Source organism: Marmota monax, unplaced genomic scaffold, assembly GCF_021218885.2.
Source record: "Marmota monax isolate L192 unplaced genomic scaffold, Marmota_monax_Labrador192_F-V1.1 WCK01_AAM20220418_F8-fsc00044, whole genome shotgun sequence".
Classification (NCBI taxonomy): domain Eukaryota; kingdom Metazoa; phylum Chordata; class Mammalia; order Rodentia; family Sciuridae; genus Marmota; species Marmota monax.
Window position 1 is genome coordinate 15,411,284 of NW_026695198.1, and position 24,930 is coordinate 15,436,213.

Genomic DNA, 24,930 nt, shown 5'->3' on the forward strand with positions numbered 1-24,930 from the left:
CTTTTCCTATCTATCTGTTAATGTCATTTTTTTGTGATAAACCTAGGTTCTTTTCATGTAAAATATAAAGATTATATCAGAACTTAATAGTATCTACCAAAATATAAAGTAGGTCAAGGTGTTAATCTATGCTTACTATACCTCAAATTTTATTTTATTGTACATTTTGTGGACATTTAAAAAAATTTTTTTAGTTGTATATGGACTCAATGCCTTTATTTGTTTTTATGTGGTGCTAGGACTGAACCTAGTGCCTCACACTTGCAAGGCAAGTGCTGTAACATTGAGCTACAAATCCAGCCCATGGACATTGTTTTTTAGACATACTGTTAAAATAACCATTTAAAGTAATGACATTTTTAGTTTACAAATAGGAAAATGTGAAGACAGTATAGTTATCTGCTGATATTGAACCTTAAGGTTTTTATTGTCTGTTTCTTTACATTTTTCTTTAGAGTCTTAAATTTTAGTAGCATAAACTTGAAACTTTCTGTTTCTATCTCAGAAATGTTACCATTTATCTCTTTAACATATATAAAGATAATTTTTTAAAATTATTTGGACCCAGGGGGTATTTAGCAGTCTCAATAAAAATTGGAACTATAAGGACATTTATTTTAAGAATTTTTTCCCTTTTAATAATCTTAGATTCATATATTCATAGTTCAATTAGTTTAAGCAATTAAGAGGATAATTCTAATTTTATTATAAAGTGTACTTAGAGAAAAAATACAGTGGTTTGAATTACTGTCTCAAATTTTGAAATATTTGAGAAAGAGAAATTTCTAATTCATTGGTGTTACCAAGTAATACGTGATACTAATTGAGTATTATAAATGTTCTGTTAGTAATGTGTGATTTTTGCAGTAGATGGTGATTTAGGTAGGTCATTATAGAAAGTAGATAATTTCATATTTATATTTGTTTGATTTAAAATATTTTCACCACTGCTCAGGTGCAGCTTCATAATTCTTTTTTTTTTTTAACTTTTATTTATTTTTATGTGTACTGAGGATCGAACCCCCAGTGCTTCACCCTTGTGAGGCAAACACTGTATCACTGAGCCCCTGTCTCCCTTTTTCTTAACTCCAGCCTCCCCTTTTATTTTTTTGAGAAAAAGGAAAATGAAGGATTATTGCTTTGCTAGCAAAGGAGAAAAACAGGGAACTCCCGTCTCAAAGACTGTAATTCTGCCCATCAGCAGAAACAAGGGCTTTTAAAGTGGTGACTTAAAGGTTACATTCCACAAGTTCTCCATTGGAGTTGTAATTCGGTTATTAATTTGGGAGCTAGTCCCACCTGATAAATTCTGGTACCATCCCCAAAATCTGGATTACTTCCTTCCTATGGTTGGTGTATACTCTGATACAGGTAACTGCCTAGGATGGGGAAGAGATTAGGGAGGAGCAGGGAGAGAGAAAGAGAAAGAAACATGTTCATTTAAGAAATAAATTGTGTGGCAGAACAGCAGGGTTATATTCAAAGCATAAAGTGGACCACTCTTACATTTCCTCACTGTCAATTTCTACATTCCATTTCTATGGAAAAATGGGCAACAACATCTCTAAACTGCTTCCTGCTGAGAGGGAGCGAAGTTGGAGGAAGTAATCAAAAAGTCCTTGTTCTCTATCAGGTGGGCCATGGACAGTTAAGGGCATTCAGCATCAGAGTAGTCCAGAGGTCCACAGTGGCTGATGGCAGGTGACTGGACAGGGTATACACAGGGCTGGCATGCTAAGACAACAAAGGCAGCAAAGCATTACTTTTTTGTAAATAATTAGCACAAAAACAATTAGTATTTCAGACAGTCTCTCAAAACCATAAGGACAGTAATTTATAATCTTATCAGTGAAAAACAAATCAAGTTCATCAATGTAGAAGGGTAGGAATATTTGTAAGTCTATGAAATCAGACTCAAATTAACTCAGGACATTTGCAACTTGTGATCATTATTAGGCACTCTCACACAAGAACCCTTCCTTTATAGCCTCCAGCTTTACTTAGTATTATGTTTTAGAAATGAAACAAAATGATGCTCTGAGCATCTATTAAAAGTACATGAGTAATTATTATTATTTTCCCAAGATAACTAATGTAAAACTAGTCTATTTTCCTTTCTTTCTACTTAGATTGGCATGAAGTGGTACGGGAGGAATTTAGGAGATAAAAGCATTCTTGTGAAAGCTTTATATGGACTAGTCCCTTCCTCTGATAAATAAAAACAATGTTTTTTTTTTTCCCCATGAAATAGAGCAATACTTCTGTAGCAGATTAAAAAAATAATTTGTTGGTTAATGTTGATAATAGATAGATGGATTGATTGATAAAACTAGACTAAGTAATTCTCATATTTAATCTAGGAAACAGGGATTTTCCTAGTGTTTTGGCTTTCTCTCTAGATTCTAGGAACAGAGATGTAGTTACTAGATAGGAAACTATTGCAGGTTTGAATTTGCAAAATTTTAGAGATGCTTTTTAAGTTGTTGATGTTGACATTTTATCAAAACTTTTTGTCATTTGCCTCAGATTTTAAAAAGTTGCATAGTGTTATATGTGTAATAGTAATGCTTTAATTTTTAGATCCCTGGTTATCAGTATGTGTCACCTGAAGGCAATTGTGTAGAACATGTTCAGACTACTTCTGCCTTTATTCAGGTAATTTTTATTTCCTTTTAAAAAATAAAGGAAATGCTTTCAAACATATTTTTAAGTTGAATAGTGCTTATTTCCTCATCTGTTGAACTAGGATAAAAATGAAACAGTCCTATTTATGTATTGTAATATTGAAAGAGTATGTAAGTGGGTTTGAAAATATAAAATGTACAAATGTAAGATGATGACAGCACTGGTATGGTGATTCATTCTTTCAACTTAAAGCATTCAATCATTTGCTAATAGTATTAATAACTAATAGTATTAATAGAATAGAATATATATTACAATTCAATAAACTAATATATTCCAGACATAAAATTTTCAACTTGTATGGATGATACAGTGTTTTTTAATGCATTCAAATCTTTTCTGCTAATTTTATCAGCACACTTTTAAATACTAGTGGGACTGTGATATATCTAGTGTCTAGGACTTAGTAATATTAAGCTTTATTAGAGAAAATATATTTTAGGTTGTATACAAGAAAATAAAATTAGAACACTACTAATAATAAACCAATTGTGTAAGTAACCTGTTTTTCTCTTTTATTTAACTTGGTTTAGCAACCCTTTGTTGATGAAGATCCTGATAAGGAAAAGAAAATAAAGGAACTTGAGATGCTTCTTATGTCAGCAGAGAATGAAGTTAGAAGAAAGAGACTTCCGTCTGTAAGAAATTAGCTTATTTTATTGTTAGAATGCTTCATAAGTATGTTTTTATAGTTTTTATCAGGTATAAAGCATATTCATTTCTATTTCTGATTTTAATATGGTATAGATATAATTTTTCTAATTTGCAACTTTGAGGTTGCCTGATTTTGATATGCATTTTTCTGAGTGTATTTTACAGTGTTCTGTATTAGGATATATTTTTAAAAGATATTCTGAGTCATAAATTTCAAGCAGACTTAGGGTAAAAATCTTCTATCTATATTTGTTTTTTTTAATATATTTGTGACATATATGTATAATTTAGATTAGGCTTTGGTTTAATATTTATTTATTTATTTATTTGGTACCAGGGATTGAACCCAGGGACGCTTAACCACTGAGCCATGTCCCCAACCCTTTTTATTTTATTTAGAGGCAAGGCCTTGCTAAATTGCTGAGGCTGGCTTTGAATTCATGATCCTCCTGCCTCAGGCTCCAGAGCTGTTGGGATTACAGGAATGTGCCACTGCGCTTGGCTTGAGTTTATTTTAGATATTCCATATAATTATGGTTTCAATAGAAAAAATAGAGCTTGGACATTACTTTAATTCTTTTTGAAAAAATTTTCTTGCTAACTATTTAGAATATGAATTCAGCAAATTAGAAAAAGTAATAATAAAAATATGCATAAAGGGAACATAAAAAATTATGCTCTCAAAAACTTTCAAAAGAAGAAATTTTGTATTAATGTTGATTTGATTACTAGGTATGAAAACTGTTGTCTGAGATATGGTTAATGAGAATAACTAATAGTATTAAACTGGGATAAATAGTGACCATTCTAGTAGAATTAATCAGGCCATGCTAGATGGATTAAGAGAAAAAAACCCAAATTTATACTTCATTAATAATTTTAAAAGTTTAAAATAATATCTTGAGTCTTTTTGTGTTTAGAAAAGGATTTTATTGACGGAGAGATGAATGAATTGAAAATGACTAGGAATAACCTGAGATCTTGAAATAGTATTATGAGGAAATTGGTAATGTTTTTATATTATTTAAGTGGTTATTTAAAAGAATATTTATTAATTGTACTAGGTGAGATATATACTGTAGGAAAAGGAGTTTTTGTTTTGAAACTGCAAAAACTGTAGGCAAATAGGAAGACATGAAGTGTACTTAGCGTTGATTTTTTTTTCTTTTTTTTTAAGTTACAAATAACAAAGAGTTAACATTTGTAATGATTATATCATGGTAAAAGTTTTTTTTTGGCGGGTGCAGGGTACTGGGGATTGAACTCAGGGACACTCAACCACTGAGCCACATCCCCAGCCCTGTCTTTTTGTATTTTATTTAGTGACAGGGTTTCACTGAGTTGCTTAGCGCCTCGCCATTGCTGAGGCTGGCTTTGAACTTGTGAAAGCAACTTCCTTCTGTAAGAAATTAGCTTATTTTATTGTTAGAATGCTTTATAAGTATGTTTTTGTAGTTTTTATCAGGTATAAAGCATATTCACTTCTACTTCTGATTTTAATATGATATTAAATATTTTGATATCCTGTCTCAGCCTCCTGAGCAGCTGGGATTATAGGTGTGTGCCACCTCATTGGGCTGTTAAAACCATTTTTAATGGTAATGGTAGTCTTATTTTAACCAGGAAAATATAACTAACTAATTAGAAACCAGTAATAATTAGCATCACAATTACATTTTGCATTAAAAAAGGGAGAAAGTTACTAATTTCTTTTTAAACTTGCTATCTAGGGGCTGGGGATGTGGCTCAAGCGGTAGCGCGCTCGCCTGGCATGCGTGCGGCCCGGGTTCGATCCTCAGCACCACATGCAAACAAAGATGTTGTGTCCGCCAAATACTAAAAAATAAATATTAAAAAAAAAAAATTCTCTCTCTCTCTACCTCTATCTCTCTCACTCTCTCTTTAAAAAAAAAAAAAAAAAAAAAAAAAAAAAAAATAAACTTGCTATCTAAAATACACTCTCATAAAGATCTGGTTGAATAAGGAATCTTTTGAATTCCAGAGAGGAAGTTGCTGCTGCCAATAGAACAGGCTGCATACACACATATTTATTTTAAACAATTATGTGATAACAATGACCATTTAACTGAGGATCTATTATGTTCCACTCTTGTATCTGTTTTTGTTGTGTATTCTTGGTAATCCTCATTAATTTTGTTAAGTAGCTGAAATGTTTTTGGAGAGTCACATTTAGATTTGTATGATTACAACTCTGTTTGTGGTTTTTTCCTCTTGGCCCAATGACTTCTCTCTTTATCTTTTGAATCTTTTTCCCACCTGAAAAATCAGTTGAAAGGCATATCATTTGGAAGCTATCTCCTGAAAGTTATTGTTAATTGAGAAGGTAGCTATGCTAATGAACTAAGGTTGTTTTAATTTGTTTTATATTTAGGAAACTTTAAAATAGATGGAACTTGTTTTGCAACAGTGTTTTTTCACCTTATTTAGCTTGAAACTTAATATTTTGCTACTGTGAATCTTTTTTTTTGTCCTGGGGATTGAACCTTTTTGAAATTTTTTTTTTAGAGACAGCTTCTTGCTAAGTTGCTTAGGACCTCAGCCTCCTGGCCACTGGGATTATAGGTGCACCACCATGCCTGGCTTGCTACTGTGAATCTTTAGCACAGTTTAGCAAATTTTATGTGTAATAGTAATAGGAACCATTTTTTAACCTTCCAAAAATACATTTAATTTCCCATCCCAGTGTAAAGAATAACATCTTTATTATTTATTAATGATATCCAGTTACAAAACATTAAATGATATAAGTAGATCCCCAACTAAATTTGTTATTTTTATATACATCTGAAGGACACTACTGCTACGACAATTTTAGTTTAGAGGACACCAGCTTAATAAAGTGCTTTCCCACTCTTTATATTTTAAAAGAATTGTATACTTCGAGGACATAAATATATCTAATATACAAAGAAACCAGTAATAATTAGCATCACGATTACATTGATGTCCTTATATTCACTTACTTTTAACTTTTAAAGTAAAATTATAATCCATAGAGTAGGGTAACATCACAAGTCTGCATAGGGTATCAACACTGACAAAAATATCAAAGAGTGGCTTTAAATCTCTTATAAGTTAGGAAACAGTATTAATGATCAGAAATGGAGTTATCTGATTATTAATGCATCTCATTTGTATAATAATAAAATATTTATGAACTAAAGGCAAACAGATATAAACCAGGTTTTTTTAAAAATATTTTTTAGTTGTTGATTTACCTTTATTTTTTATTTATTTGTATGTGGTGCTGAGGATTGAACCCAGCGCCTCATACATACTAGGCAAGTGCTCTGCCACTAAGCCACAACCCCAGCCCTCAGGGTTTTTTTTTAATTGGTTCTTTTTGGTTATACATGATAATAGAATTCATTTTGACATTACTTATACAAGCATGAGATATAATTTGTTCTAATTCAGACCCTAGTACTTCCTCTTTTCCTTCCTTCCTCCCATTCTCTGAGGCATTACTTATTGAGTGCCAAGGAAATTTTTACTTTTAATTAAAATTTATAATCCATAGTGTAGGGTAATTAATGACAAGTCTGCATAGGTTAGCAGCACTGACAAAAAAAATCAAAGGATAGCTTTAAATTTCTTATGAGTTGGAATGGACAGTGTGCTTTCTACAATATGACAGCTACTAGCCTCAGTTCACTTCCCGTATTTTAGTTGCTACTGGTTTCCATATTGAGCAGCTGCAGATGTAGAACATTTTCATCATCTTAGAAAGTTGTGTTGGACATTCCTATATACTTTGCATATTATTTCTCATTCATGAGTCTTCAGAGTCTCTTCTATTTTTTAAAAAATATTTTTAGTTGTAGATGGATATAATACCTTTATTTTGTTTATTTAGGTTTTTTATATGGTGCTGAGGATCAAACCCAATGCCTCACGCATGGTAGGCAAGTGCTCTACCACTGAGTCACAACCCCAGCCCTCTTCTAATTTTTTATTATAAAACAATAGGAAGCTAGGCTTACAAAATGAATACATTTTCTAGGGTACATCTCTAAAGAAATAAAGAAAAATGAGTCCCTAATGTCAAAGGATATATTTTGCTGTGGGAACATAGACAAGATATCATATCGATATGATAAAATAAATTGTGAAATGTTATGGGAACACATTGGAGAGGGTTCCTGGAAGAAGTCCTATTTGAGCTCATTCTTGAAAGACGGAATAATTATATATTAGCAAGACCGATGAATTAGGACATTATGGAGCAGATAAAAGTATGTAATCATAGGAGTACTTCTCAATATTTGAATTGTATCTTCAATGAAAAATAGAAGTTTCCCTGGTCAGTGGGTTAGGGAACATTCTAAATAAAGTGAGCAGAAGTCTGTGTAAAGGTACTCCAGGGCAAAAGAGCATTACTCTTTAGGGAGTTGAAAGTACTACAGCTGAGTTCCCTGGGAAGAGGACTTGTAAGTGGAAGTGTTGGGAAATGATTTAGAAAGGAAGAGAAAGATCAGATTTTAGGGGTCTAGAATTTATGTGACAATATAAATACATGTTTTATCTCACCATGGTTTTATGACTAAAAAAATTAAAAAAAATAAATATAGTGAAGGTATAGGATTTAATGAAAATAAATCTTGTACCAATTTTGAATAAAGAACATATTTGCTACTGTATATTTAGCTAATATGATATGAAGTATATTGTTCTAGAAAAAACTTGTATTTAAAATATGAATAACAAATAATATTCAAATTTCTTTTGTACTTTTAGCAACCTGGAAGCTTTTCTAGCTGGTCTGGTAGTTTCCTCATGGATGATAGCATGTCTAATACTCTAAATAGCCTTGAGGAACATGCTACTGAGTTTTATGGTATGGATGAAAATCAAACTGCATCTGCTCAGCAGAATTCGCCCACGAAGTTCCTAGCTGTAGAGGCAAATGCTGTGCTATCTTCTCTACAGACCATTCCTGAATTTGCAGAAACTTTGGAACTTATTGAATCTGTAAGTTTAAAATTGTGAAATTATCAAAAATTCAATTTTAGATACATGGTTTCATGTTCAGAAATTCAGTTAATTACCCACTTGAATCAAAGTGTGGAATATGATATGTCAAGAAATTTGTAATGTTTTGAACAACCCACAATAAAAAATTAAAAAAAAAAAAAAAGAAATTCAGTTAATGGGCAGTGACCAGTTTTATATTAGGCATTACTTTATATGTGCCATACTTAATTTTGTTCTATTTTGCAGTATCTTTTGGCAAAATAAATAAGTAAATCTTAAGTATGTGTCTTGTAAATATTTTTTATAATTAAATAGAATTCATTTTTATTAAACAAGTTGTACAAGTACATTAGAGAAAGTTAGAAGCTAGAGAAAACTTTAAAGAAGAAAATTAAAATATCCCATATAACTCAAAATTAATCTGATGTACTCCATCAGTCTGTTTTGTATATATAGAAAAAATATATATGTATGTTTTTTTAAATTTTTTTAAATTGTAGTTGGACACAATACTTTTATTTCACTTATTTATTTTTATGTGGTGCTGAGGATCGAACCCAGGGCCTCGCACGTGCTAGGCGAGCGCTCTACCGCTGAGCCACAACCCCAGCCCCTATATGTATGTTTTTAAACCAAAGTACACATATATTTCCATGTTATGTTTCTGTTTCTTTTGTCTTCTATTTATATCATGAGCATGTTTTTATTTTCTAAACTGTTTTTTAAACTTAAATTTTAGTAGGCTTTATAGTATGATGAATATAAGAAATGTATTTACCTAGTATGCTATTATTATTGAACATTTGGGGGGGAATTCTAGATTTTCAATATTACTAATAACAAAAAATTTATATAAAGCTTTGTGCAAAATCATGTCTATGTTTTTAGGTTAAATTGAATTTTTGGATCAAAGTATATATCAAAGTATCAAAGGACATAAAGATCACCATTTTTAAGATATTTCATACATATTACCAAATGATTGTTCAGATTTTAATATTGTTTTCCTGGGAAGTAGAATATGAAATTTTATGATAAATTATACTTTTTGATAATAATTTGAAATAATTTGTTCTTTTTATATAAAATACTTTAAACAGTAAATTTCAGCTACTGAATGAGATGAAATAATATTTTGGAATGTTTCAAATTGGTATGATAAGAAAACCATAAAATGAGTTGTACAAGTGCATTAGAGAAAGTTAGAAGCTAGAGAAAACTGTAAAGAGGAAAATTAAAATCCCCCATATAACTCAAAATTAATCTGATGTACTCCATCAATCTGTTTTGTATATATAGAAAATATATATATATATTTATGTATTTTTTTAAACCAAAGTACACATATATTTCCATGTTATGTTTTGGTTCCATGTTATATTTCTGTTCTTCTTTGATGGTCTTGCTTAAAAAAGATGTCTGAGTAAAGACTGTTTCTACTGATAAAAATGGTTAAGTAACTCAGTGGAAATACCATCCTGTGTCCAAGATCAGATTTAAACTAGGTTACAACATTAACTTTAGTTAAGAATTTAATTTATTGCAGGATCCTGTAGCATGGAGTGATGTTACCAGTTTTGATCTTTCTGATGCTGCTGCTTCTCCTGTCAAGTCTACCCCAGTTAAACTAATGCGAATTCAACACAATGAAGGAGCCATGGAATGTCAATTTAATGTCAGTCTTGTACTTGAAGGGAAAAAAAACAGTTGTAATGGTGGAGACAATGAGGCCGTGCCTTTAACATCCCCAAATATGGCAAAATTTAGCACTCCACCAACTATACTCAGAAAGAAGAGAAGAATGCGAATAGGTCAGTCCCCAAATAATGAACTTGGTGATGGCACATTCAACGATGGCGGTAATACAGCACTAAAGCACACACCGGTGAAAACACTACCATTTTCTCCTTCACAGGTAGTAATGTTTTTATTTATGTTTCCAAGTGTTGATGAGCTAAAGTAGATCTTTAGTATCATTATTAATAATCAGTTGCTTTTTTAAAAAACCTTTATTTATTTATTTTTATGTGGTGCTGAGGATTGAACCCAGCGCCTTGATGTGCTAGGCAAGCACTGTACTGCTGATCCACAACCCCAGCCCCTAATTAGTTGCTTTGATAACACATAAAAACAGATGTGTTTGATTGTGTACATGAGAGTGCTAAACTCAGATCAGAAAGTGTCTCACAAAGTATAGTAGCTACATTATAGCATCCTACAACTATTAAAGATAAAAGGGATGTTTTCATTATTTTTTGGGGGGGCGGGTACTGGGGATTGAACTCAAGGGCCCTCAACCATTGAGCCACATCCCAGCTCTATTTTGTATTTTATTTAGAGACAGGGTCTCACAGAATTGCTTTGTACCTCACTTTTGCTGAGGCTGGCTTTGAACCCCTACCTCAGCCTCCTAAGCTGCTAGGATTACAGGTGTGTACCACTGTGCCTGGCAACATTTTCTTAATTATGTAGTTCCACATCTGTCTAGGACTCATCAGCCTGGAAACAGAACCAGCCAGAAAGGTAAAATGATTTGCCCAAAGTTATCTAATACAGGCTAAGACTGAGATCCAGTCTGACTCGTTGATCCTTGATTATTCAACAGATATATCCAACAAAAAATAGAGAGATCTCATCTATGTAGAGTAACTTAGATTTGAGTTTACCTGTTAAGTTTTCCTTCTTAACATTCTTTGGAAGAAAGACAACTGGTTACTATAAGAATCTCATGTTAGGAGGTTTTCTAGGATCTCCAGAACTACCTGCTTTCTCCTTTAATGTTCCTGAATAGCAGATGTTTACATTAGGATAAATTCATATTGAATACTTGCTATTTTCTAAGTTGTGTGCCATCACCTTTGTTATAGCATCTCAGTTAATCTTTCAAAAAAAAAACTTAGGAGTTGGATAGAATGAAATTTTGAAGTTGAGCCACATGTCCTAGTAAGAGATGGAGCTTTTGCTTGTTGAAAGTGTTTTGACAGAGATTAAAAAGTTCTGCAGGGGAGCCAGGTGTGGTGGTGCACGCCTGTAATCCCAACTACTTGAGATGTCAAGGCAGGAGGATCTTAAGTTCAAGGCCAGCCTGGGCAATTTAGACCATGTCTCAAGAAAAAAAAAAAAAAAAAAAAAGGACTAGCTTAGTGGTAGAGTACCTCCTGGGTTCAATCCCCACTACTAAAAACAAGCAAACAAAAACAACAATAAACCCTGCCTCAGCCTCCTGAGCTGCCAGGATGCCCCCAAAAGTTTTATGGTGCAAGGAGGTTAGTGGTCAAACAAACATGGAGAATGCTGGGATATTATTGGAAGTATGTTTTGAGGTTGGGAATATGAATAGGATCTGGTAGCACAGAGCTATTGTGATCTCTGAAAATTGTGCCCTCATACTTTATGGGGCACTATTTACATAGACTATAATGTGAATAGTGCCTCCCTTTACTTCTTCCCCAGCCCTCAGTTAAAGAACATCCCAGGAAAGGGAAAATGGGTTTGGGCACACTACTAGTTTTCCTTTTCTGGAGTTTTGCCTGCTAGCAATTTTTATTGAAGTGTAAATTCTGTGGTGGAGAGTGTCTGAAAGGTGCTTATGTCCCCAAAGCAAAGAATTTAGACTATTCTGTGAAAGAGGGTTTGATTGCTAATCTTAGGGTAAAGTAATTAAAATATTAGGATATAGGAGTGATAGAGCTAGAATTCATTCCACTTAAAAGTAGCAGTCCTGAAGCAACTTCCACTTCTTATTTTGGCCACAAAAATTAGTATTTCACATTTGTATGACTGAATGAGCACATTATGTAATTTAGAAAATGGATTCTGAGATAAAAATTTTGTTTGCTCCAAGGTTCTGTGCCGTGTTCTAGATAGGCAAATTTTCCAGATAGCTGTATTTCATATTTCATCTTGCTGTGTTACCCAGACACTCCTGGGCTCAAGTGATCCTCCTACCTCAGCTTCCTGTGTAACTGAGACTACAGGTGATCACACTGTGCCCAGCCTGCTATTATATTCCGAATTAATGGTACTCTCATAGAAAAGTCCACTTAAGATCATTAATAACAGTTAAAAACTGACCTACTTCAGTTATATTGTACAAAATTCTTACATTTTAACAGCAGTTTCTACAGATCCATATTTAATAATATACTCTTTTGTTTAAAATTTTTGGTACTTTTCTATATAACTTTTGAACCTTTGTTAAACAACTATTTCAAGAATGCCTCTTACGTGCTAAATGCTGTTCTAAGTGCTGGGAGCAGTGAACAAAACAAAAGTTACTGCCTTTATGGAGCTTTATTTTCATGAAGTGGAATATTATTGATAATCTTTTTCTAAAGCAAATAAAATAATTGGAAAGTCTTATCAATTTAATATTTGTGTATAAATTTTGATATTCTGAAACTTGCCTTTAAACTGTATTCCCTTTTTAGTTTTTCAACACATGTCCTGGTAATGAACAACTTAATATAGAAAACCCTTCATTTACATCAACCCCTATTTGTGGGCAAAAAGTTCTCATTACAACTCCTCTTCAGAAGGAAACAACTCCCAAAGATCAAAAGGAAAATGTAGGGTAAGTAGGTACTGAATAATTGTATTAGAGAAAATGAGAAGTAAAACATCAAGGGTAGATTAGGTTTTTGTCCAAATACTTAGCATGTATTATAATCACTATCCATGCAGGACTTAGAACTTTTATAAAGTCATAACCTAATATTTTATCCCTAGGACACTGGAAACCTGCTCAATGTAGTGTGAAAGTTTGATTGCAAGGAAAGCAACCTTCTAAATACTCTTTTCTGACATTAGTCCTTTTTTTCCCTCATTTTAAGATGATTGATTGGAATAATAATTACTTTAGGCAACCTTTTTTTTTTGGTGTGCATCTCTTTTATTATGTTATAGTAATCAAATACTACTAAAGATATACATTTGAGAAAAGTGTCACAATGATATTCTATAGAAAAATTCCTTTAAAGAGAGTCCATCCTGACAGCTATATCAACTACATTCTTAAGTGATTGTCAGGACCACACTTCTCGAAATTAAGACAATTTATGTAGTGCTCTTGAGTTTTCCTCTTGAGTTCTCCTCTCCATCTGCTCACTTCTTCCACCTAGTCCTACCAAGACTGGGCTAGGGTTTTTTTTTTTTTTTTTTTTGTACTAGGGATTGAACTCAGGGGCACTCTGAGCCACATCCCCAGCCCTATTTTGTATTTTATTTAGAGACAGGGTCTCACTGAGTTTCTTAGTGCCTCACTTTTGCTGAGGTTGGCTTTGAACTCTCAATTCTCCTGCCTCAGCCTCCCGAGCTGCTGGGATTATAGGCATTTACCACTGTACCCAGCAAGGCTAGGAAGAAAATAATTTAGGAAAAAAATGCACACATTCTCAAACAGACTCAAAAATCTGGGTATAAATGATTTTTAAAAAATTTTAAAGCAAGATATTTAATCTAATATTTAAGTTTTCACAAATTATAATAGAAAATTCTGTTTATGCATAGTTATAATGAACTACCTTTTCATTTTCATGCTGATAGACAACCTAAAAAGTAAAATTTTTACATTAAATTTTTATATTTAATGGATTTCTCTGTTTAAATTCTATTAGAGTCCTTTTGTGGAAAACTAAATCTATAATATTCTATTTAATATTGAGATGAACACACTTAAAAGCAAACACGGAGAAGATGAGTAGTACCTCAGGATTTGTAGACATCAGCCTATGAGCAAAACATAGTATATAAATACTGACCATTAGAGTCAGCTATTCCAGGAAAATAGCAATACTGCATTTAACAATATAACTACTCTTGTCTTTATATAGCTCAAATTTGTTTTTGTTGTTTATATTGTTTGTTTCATTTTTAAAATTTCATTTTAAAATTTTTTAAATTCTTTTTAGATATACATGACAGTAGAGTGTATTTTGACATATATACATAGAATATAACTTCCCATTTTATGGTTGTACATGATGTAGAATTATACTGGTCATGTATGAACATAGGAAAGTTATGTGAATCATTCTATTGTTTTCCCTATTCCCATCCTCCCTCCCTTCCCTTCAATCTCCTTTGTCGAATCCATTGAATTTATGTTCTTCCTTCCACTCCACTTGTTGTGTGTTAACTGCCACATATCCCAGAGAACATTCGGCCTTTGATTTTTTGGGATTGGTTTATTTCACTTAGCATGATATTCTCCAGTTCTATTCATTTGCTGGCAAATGCCATAATTTTATTCTTCTTTATGGATGAGTAATATTCCATTGTGTATATATACCGCATTTTCTTTATCCATTCATCTGTTGAAGGGCACCTAGGCTAGTTCCACAGTTTAGTAATTGTCAGTTGAGCTGCTTTAAACATTGATGTGGCTGTATCAATATAATATGCGGATTTTAAGTCCTTTGGGTATACACCCAGGAATGAGATAACTGGGTCAAATGGTGGTTGCATTCAAGTTTTCTGAGGAATCTCCATACTGCTTTCCAGAGTGGTTGTACCAATTTGCAGCAATGTATGATTGTACTTTTTCCCCACGTCCTCACCAACATTTATTGTTACTTGTATTCTTGATAATTGCTATTCTGAATGAAGTGAGATGAAATCTTAGTGAAGCTTTAATTTTCATTTCTCTTAATGCAGAAATGTTGAACATTTTTCATATATTTGTTGACTAATCATATTTCTTCCTCTGTGAAGTGCATGCTCAGTTCCCTTGCCCATTTATTGACTGGGTTATTTGGGTTTGTTTTTTTTTTTTTGTGTGTGTGTGTGTGTGTGTGTGAAGTTTTTTGAGTTCTTCATATATCCTGGAGATTAATGCTCTATCTGAGGTGTAGGTGGCAGAGATTTTCTCCCATTCTTTAGGCTATGTCTTCACATTCTTGATTGTTTCTTTTGCTGTGAAGAAGCTTTTTGGTTTTATACCATTTATTGATTCTTGATTTTATTTCTTGCCCTTTCTTAGGAGTCTTATTGAGAAATTTGGTTCTGAAGCTGATATAATGGAGAGTTGGGCCTACTTTTTCTTCTAGTAGGTGTAGGGTCTTTGATCTAATGCCTAGGTTCTTGATCCACTCTGAGTTTGAATTTTTTGCAGGGTGAGAGATAAGGGTTTAATTTCATTTTGCTACATATGGATTTACAGTTTTCCCAGCACCATTTATTGAAGAGGCTATCTTTTCTTCAATGTATGTTTATGGTGCCTTTGTCTAGTATGAGAAAACTGTATTTGTTTGTTTATTTATTTTTTGGGGGGTACTGGGGATTGAACTCAGGGGCACTCAGCTACTGAGCCACATCCCCATCCCTATTTTGTATTTTATTTAGAGACAGGGTCTCACTGAGTTGCTTAGCCCCTCACTTTTGCTGAGGCTGGCTTTGAACTCGCGATTCTTCTGCCTCAGTCTCCTGAGCTGCTGGGATTACAGGTGTGTGCCACTGCACCTGGCAAGATAACTGTATTTATATGGGTTTATCTTTGTGCCTTTTATTCTATACCATTGGTCTTCAAGTCTGTTTTTGTGCCAATACCATACCATTTTGTTACTATAGCTCTGTAGTATAATTTAAATTCTAGTATTGTAATTAGGCAACCATACTTTAGCCCTAGAACATCTAAATAAAGCAAGTGCATATGCAAGGAAAGTGTACCCTATGCCTTTTTGACTGTAGTATCAATAACACAAATCTCTACATGGTTGAATAGGTTTAGAACACCTACTATTAGAAGATCTATATTGGGTACCACACCAAGAACTCCTACCCCTTTTAAGAATGCACTTGCTGCTCAGGAGAAAAAATATGGACCTCTTAAAATTGTGGTATGTATACTCTTTATTTTTAAGAATTTTTCTAATTTTAATAAAACAAACTGATTTTATCACTTTGATTTTTAATCAAAAAGATGCTCACTGAAACTGAAACAAAAACTTGAATTTGTTAGTCTTTTTCCTTGACCAGTAAATAACTTTTGCTTCGATTATTTTTAAGTTTTACTTTCTTTGTGTCATCTAGATAAAGCAAAACAGTTGTCAGTGGAACTTTTTTCTTAATAGTAAAATGTACATTTAATAGTTTTACTAGCATTACTTTCATATACTCAGGTACTTAAAATAGTATCTAGGAAACTGAATGATCAGGGTACCTCTCTGAGGCTCAGTTTTCACTTCTACACCCAGGAGATCATAAAGTAAATCCCAGATTTTTATGGTGAAGTTGAAAGAGACAACAGAAATAAATTGACTTGACTTGAGTTTCAAAGTAATATGTACTTAGTTGCTATTATTATTTTTACAGTAGTAGTGGTAGTAGTATACAGATTGATTTGGGAAGTATTCTAGTTTTCAGTGTTCTCATAAATGATGTCACCTTTGAAATAATGTAGAAAAACTATGGACATTTTAGGCAGATACAGATTTTTTATAAAGTTACTAGAAATAAAATGTAATTTAAAAAATATCAGTTACTTCCAGGTTACTTTAGTTAAATTTTTAGTCACTTTTTGGGTGGATTCATTACTAAGTTATTATTATTATTATTATTTTGCCTCTCTATCTTTATTTTTTTGTTTATTTTTATGTGGTGCTGAGGATCTAACCCAGGGTCTCACACGTGAGAGGGGAGTGCTCTACCGCTGAGCCACAACCCCAGCCCTAATATTATTTTTAAATAATTGTTTTTGCCATTAAACTGATTAATTAATTTATATATTTATAGGCAATAGGATAAAATTATGCTAATAATGTAAAAGTTTTAAAGATAGGTGTTCTATATGTAGGGAGAAAAATGAATTGTTAGCAACAACTTTAAAAAAACCTTTTAAAAACAATTTAGTCCCAGCCACTTGCCTTCTTGGAAGAAGATATTCGAGAAGTTTTAAAAGAAGAAACTGGAACAGACATATTCCTTAAAGAGGAAGATGAACCTGCTTATAAAAGTTGCAAACAAGAGGTAATATTTTAGTATTATTGTAAATAAAAGCTTTATCATGTTCAAGTGACTTGGCTATGATGCTTTTTTGTAAATTATTCATTCTAGCATACTGCTTCTGTGAAGAAAGTCAGAAAGTCACTAGTCTTAGATAATTGGGAAAAAGAAGAACCAGGCACTCAACTGTTGACTGAAGACATTTCAGAGATGCAGGTTTGTAAAGAATTAATATATTTTTTAAGTGGTTGTTTTAAGTCCTAGTGTTTCTAGTTTTATTGTTTGGTCAGTTAGAGAGTCATATAGTTTCCTTTGGTATCATTCTGCCTAATGCAAAGAGAAACTATTAACTGTAAAGAATATTTTATTTGCTTCTTTGTTTTTTCATACTTGTTTATTTTGAGAGGAGTTAGTTTCTCATGTATGAATGTAAAAAAATGGTAATTTGCAAAACTTTCAGTGTTTATCTTTGGTTCATTCCCAAAATATTTAATATTGCCATATTATTAGACAGTGCATTGGAACCAAATGCTTTCTTGGAGGGAAATGAACAGGGCTTCCATTACCACTTACTCAGTAGTCCCTCTGTTTGTCTCCATTTTTGAATTAGTTATTTTATTTTCCTCTTTCTTTTTTCTCTTAGTCAGAAAATATATTTACAACATCTTTATTAATGATACCATTATTGGAAATACATGACAATAGGTGCAACTTGACTCCTGAAAAACAAGATATAAATTCAACCAACAAAACATATACACTTACTAGAAAGAAACCAAACCCTAACACTTCCAAAGGTGTCACATTGGAAAAGAATCTTCAGGTATGGATTTCTAAATTTCTTTAGTGATTTTTGTTATTGTTTATTCAATAATCACTCTAGACTTACTGATCACAAATACTTTTTCTTTTAAATTAGAAATTGACGATAAAAGTACCTAAACATTCATCATTATTTTGTCACTTAAAGTAGATTTGGGTTTGAGAGACTCATTCATCAGGGTACATATTAACCATACAACTGGAGTTGTAGCCAAAGATGCTTGATGATTTCTTAAGTACTATTTCTTTTTTAAACTAAAGATACCTAAATCCATTTCTGGCACCTCTTCTCCTATAATAAATATGAATAGTCTTAATTGCTGTCCTGAAAGAGTAAGTGGTTGGAAGCAGTGTCAGCATGCTTTTATTGCTATAATGGTTCCCAGTAAAGTTTTTGGCTCAGAAATAGTGAAATAAAATCCTTGTATCTGTTGCTATGTGGCCAGTATATTGCTGCAAATAAAGGCTGAAATTTTTTATTATGTTATCTTAAGAGCTTACTCCACAGAATGTAAGAATATAAGTTAATAGAAGAGGAGGGTTTCTTCTTTATGCCATAACAACTGCAGCATAGTATTCCTGACATTTAAGGATTACTTGAAAGTGTCATTGGCAGTCAGATATGGTCACCTCCAATTTGTCTTGAGCTACTGCTTCAAAGAGATATGTAGCACTCTTTTTTTCTTCTTTCCACATTTTTATTGGGGCATTATAGTTGTACATAATGATGAGACTTATTGTTACAGATTCATACGTACGTAAAATATAACGATATAATTTGGCCAATATCACTCCCCATCATTTCCCTGTTCCTTCCCTCTTCTCATTCCGTGATCCTTTTTCCTCTACTGGTCATCCTTTTATTTTCATTTGATCCCCACCCTCCACATTTCTTTTTCTTTCTCCTCTCTAGCTTCCACATATGAGAGAAAACATGACCATTGACTTTGAGTTTGGCTTATTACCACTTAACATATGGTCTCAAGTTCCATCCATTTTCCTGCAAATGACATTTCATTTTTCTTTATGGCTTATGTATATATAACACATTTTCTTTACTCATTCATCTATTGATGGACACTTAGGCTGGTTCTATAGGTTGGCTATTGTGAATTGTGCTGTTATAAACATGAATATGCATGTATCACTATAGTGTGATGACTTTAATTCTTTTGGACAAATACTAAGGAGCAGTATACATGGGTCATATAATGGTTCCTTTTTTAGTCTTTTGAGGAACTGCTATACTGATTTCCATAGTGGTTGTACTAATTTATAATCTCACCAATAGTGTAAAAGTGTTCTTTTTTGTTCACATCCTCTCCAGAATTTATTATTGTTTGTATTTTTGATGACTGCCATTCTGACTGGTATGAGAAGAAATCTCAGTATAGTTTTAATTTGCATTCCCCTAATTACTAACAATGTTGAACATTTTTTTTTTCGTATATTTGTTGGCTGCTTGTATTTCTTCTTTGAGAAATGTCTGTTTAATTCATTTATTAATTGGGTTACTTAGGGGGTTTGGGGGCATTTATTGAGTTCTTCATATATTCTGTATATTAAGCCTCTGTCAGACAAGTAGCTAGCAAAGATTTTCTCCAATTCTGTAGGTTCTATCTTCACATTCCTGTTTCCTTTGCTGTGTAGAAACTTTTCAATTTGATGTCATCCCATTTATTAACTCTTGGCATTTTTTCCTGAGCTTTAGGCTTCCTATTGAGAAATTCATTGTCTGTGCCTATATGGAGGCATGTTGACCCTGAGTTTTCTTCTAAGAGTTGCATAATTTCTGGCCTTATTCCAAGATCTTTGATCCATTTTGAGTTGCTTTTTGTGTAGCACATTCTCTTAATCCCAATGTTTAATTTACATAGAACCTTTTGGAAAAGTTCATTATATACTAGATCCTACCTAGAATGTAGTAATCTTTATTCTTTAAATGGGAAGAAAACAAATCAAACTTGACTTTGTGTGATGAATGTATTCACTAATTTGTAAGACATAAAACATTCTTGGTTAATTTTTTGACATTACATCCTCTCTTTAAATCTTTTTTTTTTTTTTTTGTGGTGGTGGTGGTGATATAACCCAGGGCTCACCCATGTTGGTCTATAACCCCCTATTTTTAAAATTTTTGCAAAAGTTGGAAGTAATAAAGATTTAACATTTCTTTCCATGTTGAGACTCATTGATTTTGGAGGAGCTGTTGGGGAAAAAACTTTTATACTACTTCCATAGGCCTATAAGCAATATGGATAGTTAAAATAATTGACTTTTAAAAAATTGATTATAAATATTTTCTAGGTATTTTTAAAGTATCTTATCAAAACATTTTATAGTAATGACTTATAAAATACCTGATCAATTAAAATAATTAATTTTTAAAAGTCTAATCATATAGTAGGTATGGATATTATTTTAGTACTTTTGTTGTTTTTTTCTTCCTAGTCAAATTGTGAATGGGAAACAGTGGTTTATGGGAAGACAGAAGACCAGCTTATCATGACTGAACAAGCAAGAAGATATCTGAGTACTTACACAGCTACCAGCAGCACTTCAAGAGCTCTAATACTGTAATTGTTACTAAAACTGATGAAATACCCCATTCCCTTACTGTATTCTATACTAAATTAGGTTGCAGTGAAATTTTTCTCAATTAATTACTTCTAAAGTTTTAATATAGCCTTAAAACAGTTAGCATCTTTTTTCTATACTGGGTAGGCAAAATGCTAATAAGCTCTTCCGGTCGGTAGTGGAAAAGAAAAAAAAAAGCTAATAAGTCACTTACGTAAGGAGTGGGTAATTTCATTGTTTATTTTTTTTAAAGAGATGGGATTTTTAAAAAATTATTTTTAAAGAACAAGATGGGAAAATAAGAATGTTCATGGATATTTCAGAAGTAAATTCTCACATATTTTCTTTACAAGATATATGTTGCTATTCTCTTGAGGCTGCAGTTTTGTTATAGACAGGTATATTAGTACATATAATCTCTGAAATTAGCCAAGGGAAGCACACATGGTTTTATGAAGTATTTTTGTCCATGTGCTGATTAACTTATGTTACCATTTTAAAAAGAAACACAGTGAAAAGAAGTCTAAAGGAAGATGGAAAGTTGCACTACTAATTTTTGGTATTTTTCAGAAACAGTAAAATTAACTACAGTGTTAAGTGTATTTATTTGAGCATAGTACTAAAGACAAGAAGCATTGAAAAAGGTTTTTTCCTTATTAGTAAAGAGTCAGTATTTTCTTCATAAATCTCAGAAGAGCTGAGAGTTTTGTTGAATGTATTGTACAGTATGTAGGAGCAGGAAAATTTTGTAAATTGGACAGATGTCTGTTTTTATAATTTATTTTCATTTTTAAAGCTTAAATGTAGATATTTATACATATACAGGGTGTCTAGAAGCCAGTGTTGTTTCCTGTCATTACAGCTAACATAGAAAAGAACAATTTTGACCTTTAAGTATGAAACAGTAAGTTATATCTGCAAAGAATCCAATATCTATACTGTATGTCACATCTACCTAAATATTGCACTATGCCCTTTAAATCATGTTGGTTATAAAATAGTTCTAAAAATGTACTAAATAATAATTTAATATTTTCTTTTTAAATTATATCGGGGGGTCATATAAATTAATCTGGTAATTTGTATATGTGTTGAAATTTTTGCATTTTGTTTAAAAATAATATGGTACCTTGGTCCCTAAAGACAGACTGCACTTAGAAGTTTATTATATTTACTCAATGTTTCAGAAGTAGAGAACATTATCTTTTATTTATAAAAATATTTTGTCCTTTTATAAATGTTTTGTGTTTCTCTACAGGTTACAACAGTTGCTTCAGTTGCCTGTTTTAGGTGTTTGCACTTATTTTATTTCTTCTTGAAAGAATGTCTTTATTTGCTTTTGTGGTAGAGATTTTATGTAATTTTTTTGAAACATATAATGGTGTGCTGTCAATTTAAACACTGACAGGCAAATAGAATTGTACACTGAAGTTTGAATTATTTATAATTGACACACTCTCTCCCTCTCCACTCCTGATGTATGCTGCTATAGAAAATAGCAGAATCGGCTTGCTGCTATGAGAGATGGAAAGAGCGACCACCACTTGCACTGTGTGAAAAGATAAAAAGCAAATGATGGCAAGTTCTCAAGTTAACTTAATGGAATCAACCATTACCAGGCAAATTCTTATCAATACCAAAATATTACTATGCCTTAAAAACAAAACAAAACAACTTAGGATTTTCTGATCTGTTTTTTATGTTAATAGAAATGGAAATACTAAGAATTTTAATGCCTAGCTCTTGAACAGTAGACCTAAAAGGGTTTTAAGTTATTTAAATCCACTTGCTAGTTTTGCATACTATATGTTAGTGAGAAGTAAAGAATATGTATGGTACTAAGATTATGCTTTGTTGATAACAAATAGATAAACCAATTTGAATCTTCTTAGCATGTTTGTTAAGTGTGTTGATTGCTTTCTAATTAATGAACTTCTCACAGAAATTTCACTTTGTAAAACCAATGATTGTGACAAAATCATACTGGATCATTTCAGTTACCTTAAACTGATAGCATATAATGGCCTTTTTTTTTTTTTTAATGTAACCCTTGGCTGGATTGGATACACATAGTCTCTAAACCACCAAAGTATAATATCTTAGAAGAGCTATATTTTTTAAAGTCTAATTTTTCTTGAGCATTAAATTATCCCAAATGGAAATATATTGTGGATAAGCCTGGGCTTGTTGGACATAGTACATTTTTGGATTGGTATTGGTTGAATTCTCCAGTTAACTGCTTTGTTGCTTTTTTGCAAGATTTTCAGTTGTAAATGTGTCAGGCATCTTAATTCTCCCTTTTTACGGTTGTGTTCATTTAAATTTCTTTCATTGTTATAAAAATGCCAGACATACATGTAGCAGCCATACTTTCCTGGAAACTGACTACACATATATCATATAATATATATACAGCATTTTGTTGTAAGGCTTTCACATTAATACAGCAATTACCCTGACTAAATTGAGCTTTTTTGATATATGAAGAAATTTTCTATTGTAAGAGAATCTTGCATACAGTGTTGACATATATTAACATCCAAATAAAGCATCTGTGTACAAGCTGACTTGGCCTTGCTCATTTCACTTCCATTTTTTGTCTTATGGACTTGATACTCTTAAGGACTGAACCCAACATTCTGTTCTTAGACCTTTTTTCTCTTAGAATTCCCTTTACAGGTGATTTTTATCTATTAATGCAACATGGCCTCTTCACTGCGCCTCATTCAGAACCATATTTTCAACTGCTTTGTAGATACTTCCACATGAATCTTCTGTCAGCACCTCAAGTATGACATGTCCAAAGCAGATTTCCTTTTTCCCAACTTGGGCCTGTCCTTCATTTGTTCTATCTCTAAATGGTATTGCTTTCTCTTCCTTCATCCCCTGAATAATCTTCTATCTTTTCCTCACCTCTTTACTGAAATCTGTTGTAATCTCTCAGCTTGCATAATGCCGCCATTCTAATTCCATTCCTTTCTCTTACACTTGGATTGGATTATTGCACCAATCTCTCTGAGTTTTATTCTATAGAAATATCAAGAAACTGTGTGGTGACATCAGGGTGTTTTCTCTGGGAAAGGCCACTTGGTTACCCTATCAAGTCTTGGCAGCATCACATACCTTGGTAAATTCACTGTTGCTTTAATTTAGCCTTCTAGTCTCAGAAATCTGTTGGAATTAACTCACTGAAAAATGAGTTTACCCCACAGTAGAAGGCTAATATCAAGTTTATAAGACTAATACATGTAACATGAATGTCAATCTATTAATTATCAGTGTGAAATTAAACTGCTGAGAGGACTAGATACATTCTCATGTATAAGCAGAAAGAAATATAAAAAGCACATAAATATGATCACATCTCATTTAAAAACCTTTCACAGATCTCTGTTGCCTAAATAATAATTCTTCACTTCTTAATCTGGACCTGGCTTGTCTTTCCACATTACATTTTTCATCATGCTGTTGTCTTGGATCCCCAAGACAAATGCATCTACCTCTCTTCATGCCTGAGTTTTTTATATTCTCTCTGCATGACTGCTTTTCTTTCTTTCTAGACTGTTAAAATCTCATTTGTCCTTTAAGGCACAAGGCTGTGAATCATTTCCTAAGTATTCTAGCGCTTCCATAAAACTTTTCCACTAAATTTATATTTTTGAAGTGTAGGAATTGCTATTTATAACTATTTCATTTCTGTGTCTATCATGGTGCTTAGAAAATCTAGCTAAAAGTTAAACTGAAAAAAATGTTAAAAATTAGTCTTAATTGTTGGAGAATATTAAAGATACTTATATGACAAATAGCTTTTGTTTTTTAGTTTCTGTGAGAAGGCAATTTTGCTTTATAGTTAAGAAACTATTAACTTTCTTAAAAATTTTTAGCTCATTTTTATAACTTTGTAATTTTCTGTTTAACTTGTCTAGTTATACAAAGACCTGCCAGCTAATTGGACCTTTAATTTCAATGTAAAACATGATACTATTTGAAGAGATACTTCTTACTTTGATAAGTGAAATTTATTATAGTAAGTAGTAGTGGATAAATTAGACCAAGTAAAATTCCATTGGAATATTAAACTTTTTCCAGTCCTTTTTAAAAATAAGTACAGGGTGGTCAAGAATATTTGAAATATATTAGAAAACCAAGACAAAGTGTACTTGGAAAAAAATTATTTGTGACCAATGTGCTAGGAAGAGTACTTTTGAAGCTTTCAGTATCTTGACATAAGTACATTAAAAACTGTTGAGTTTGAGG

General features: G+C 32.2%; 1 protein-coding gene across 2 annotated transcripts in view; it reads left to right on the forward strand.

Moving 5' to 3' along the window:
• The window catches only part of Mybl1 (MYB proto-oncogene like 1), a 40,394-nt gene extending 17,154 nt beyond the window's left edge, over window positions 1–23,240 (forward strand). The window contains exons 7-16 of one of the 2 annotated variants that reach the window (XM_046428623.2): window positions 2,581–2,655; window positions 3,219–3,323; window positions 8,098–8,331; window positions 9,881–10,249; window positions 12,765–12,907; window positions 16,055–16,169; window positions 17,182–17,298; window positions 17,386–17,490; window positions 17,918–18,097; window positions 20,548–23,240. In XM_046428623.2, the coding sequence (XP_046284579.1) occupies window positions 2,581–2,655; window positions 3,219–3,323; window positions 8,098–8,331; window positions 9,881–10,249; window positions 12,765–12,907; window positions 16,055–16,169; window positions 17,182–17,298; window positions 17,386–17,490; window positions 17,918–18,097; window positions 20,548–20,676 (1,572 nt within the window). In that variant the 3' untranslated portion in view covers window positions 20,677–23,240. The remainder of the gene's footprint in view (window positions 1–2,580; window positions 2,656–3,218; window positions 3,324–8,097; window positions 8,332–9,880; window positions 10,250–12,764; window positions 12,908–16,054; window positions 16,170–17,181; window positions 17,299–17,385; window positions 17,491–17,917; window positions 18,098–20,547) is intronic. The other variant, XM_046428624.2, reaches the window with a different exon arrangement.
• The last annotated feature ends 1,690 nt before the right edge of the window (window positions 23,241–24,930 follow it).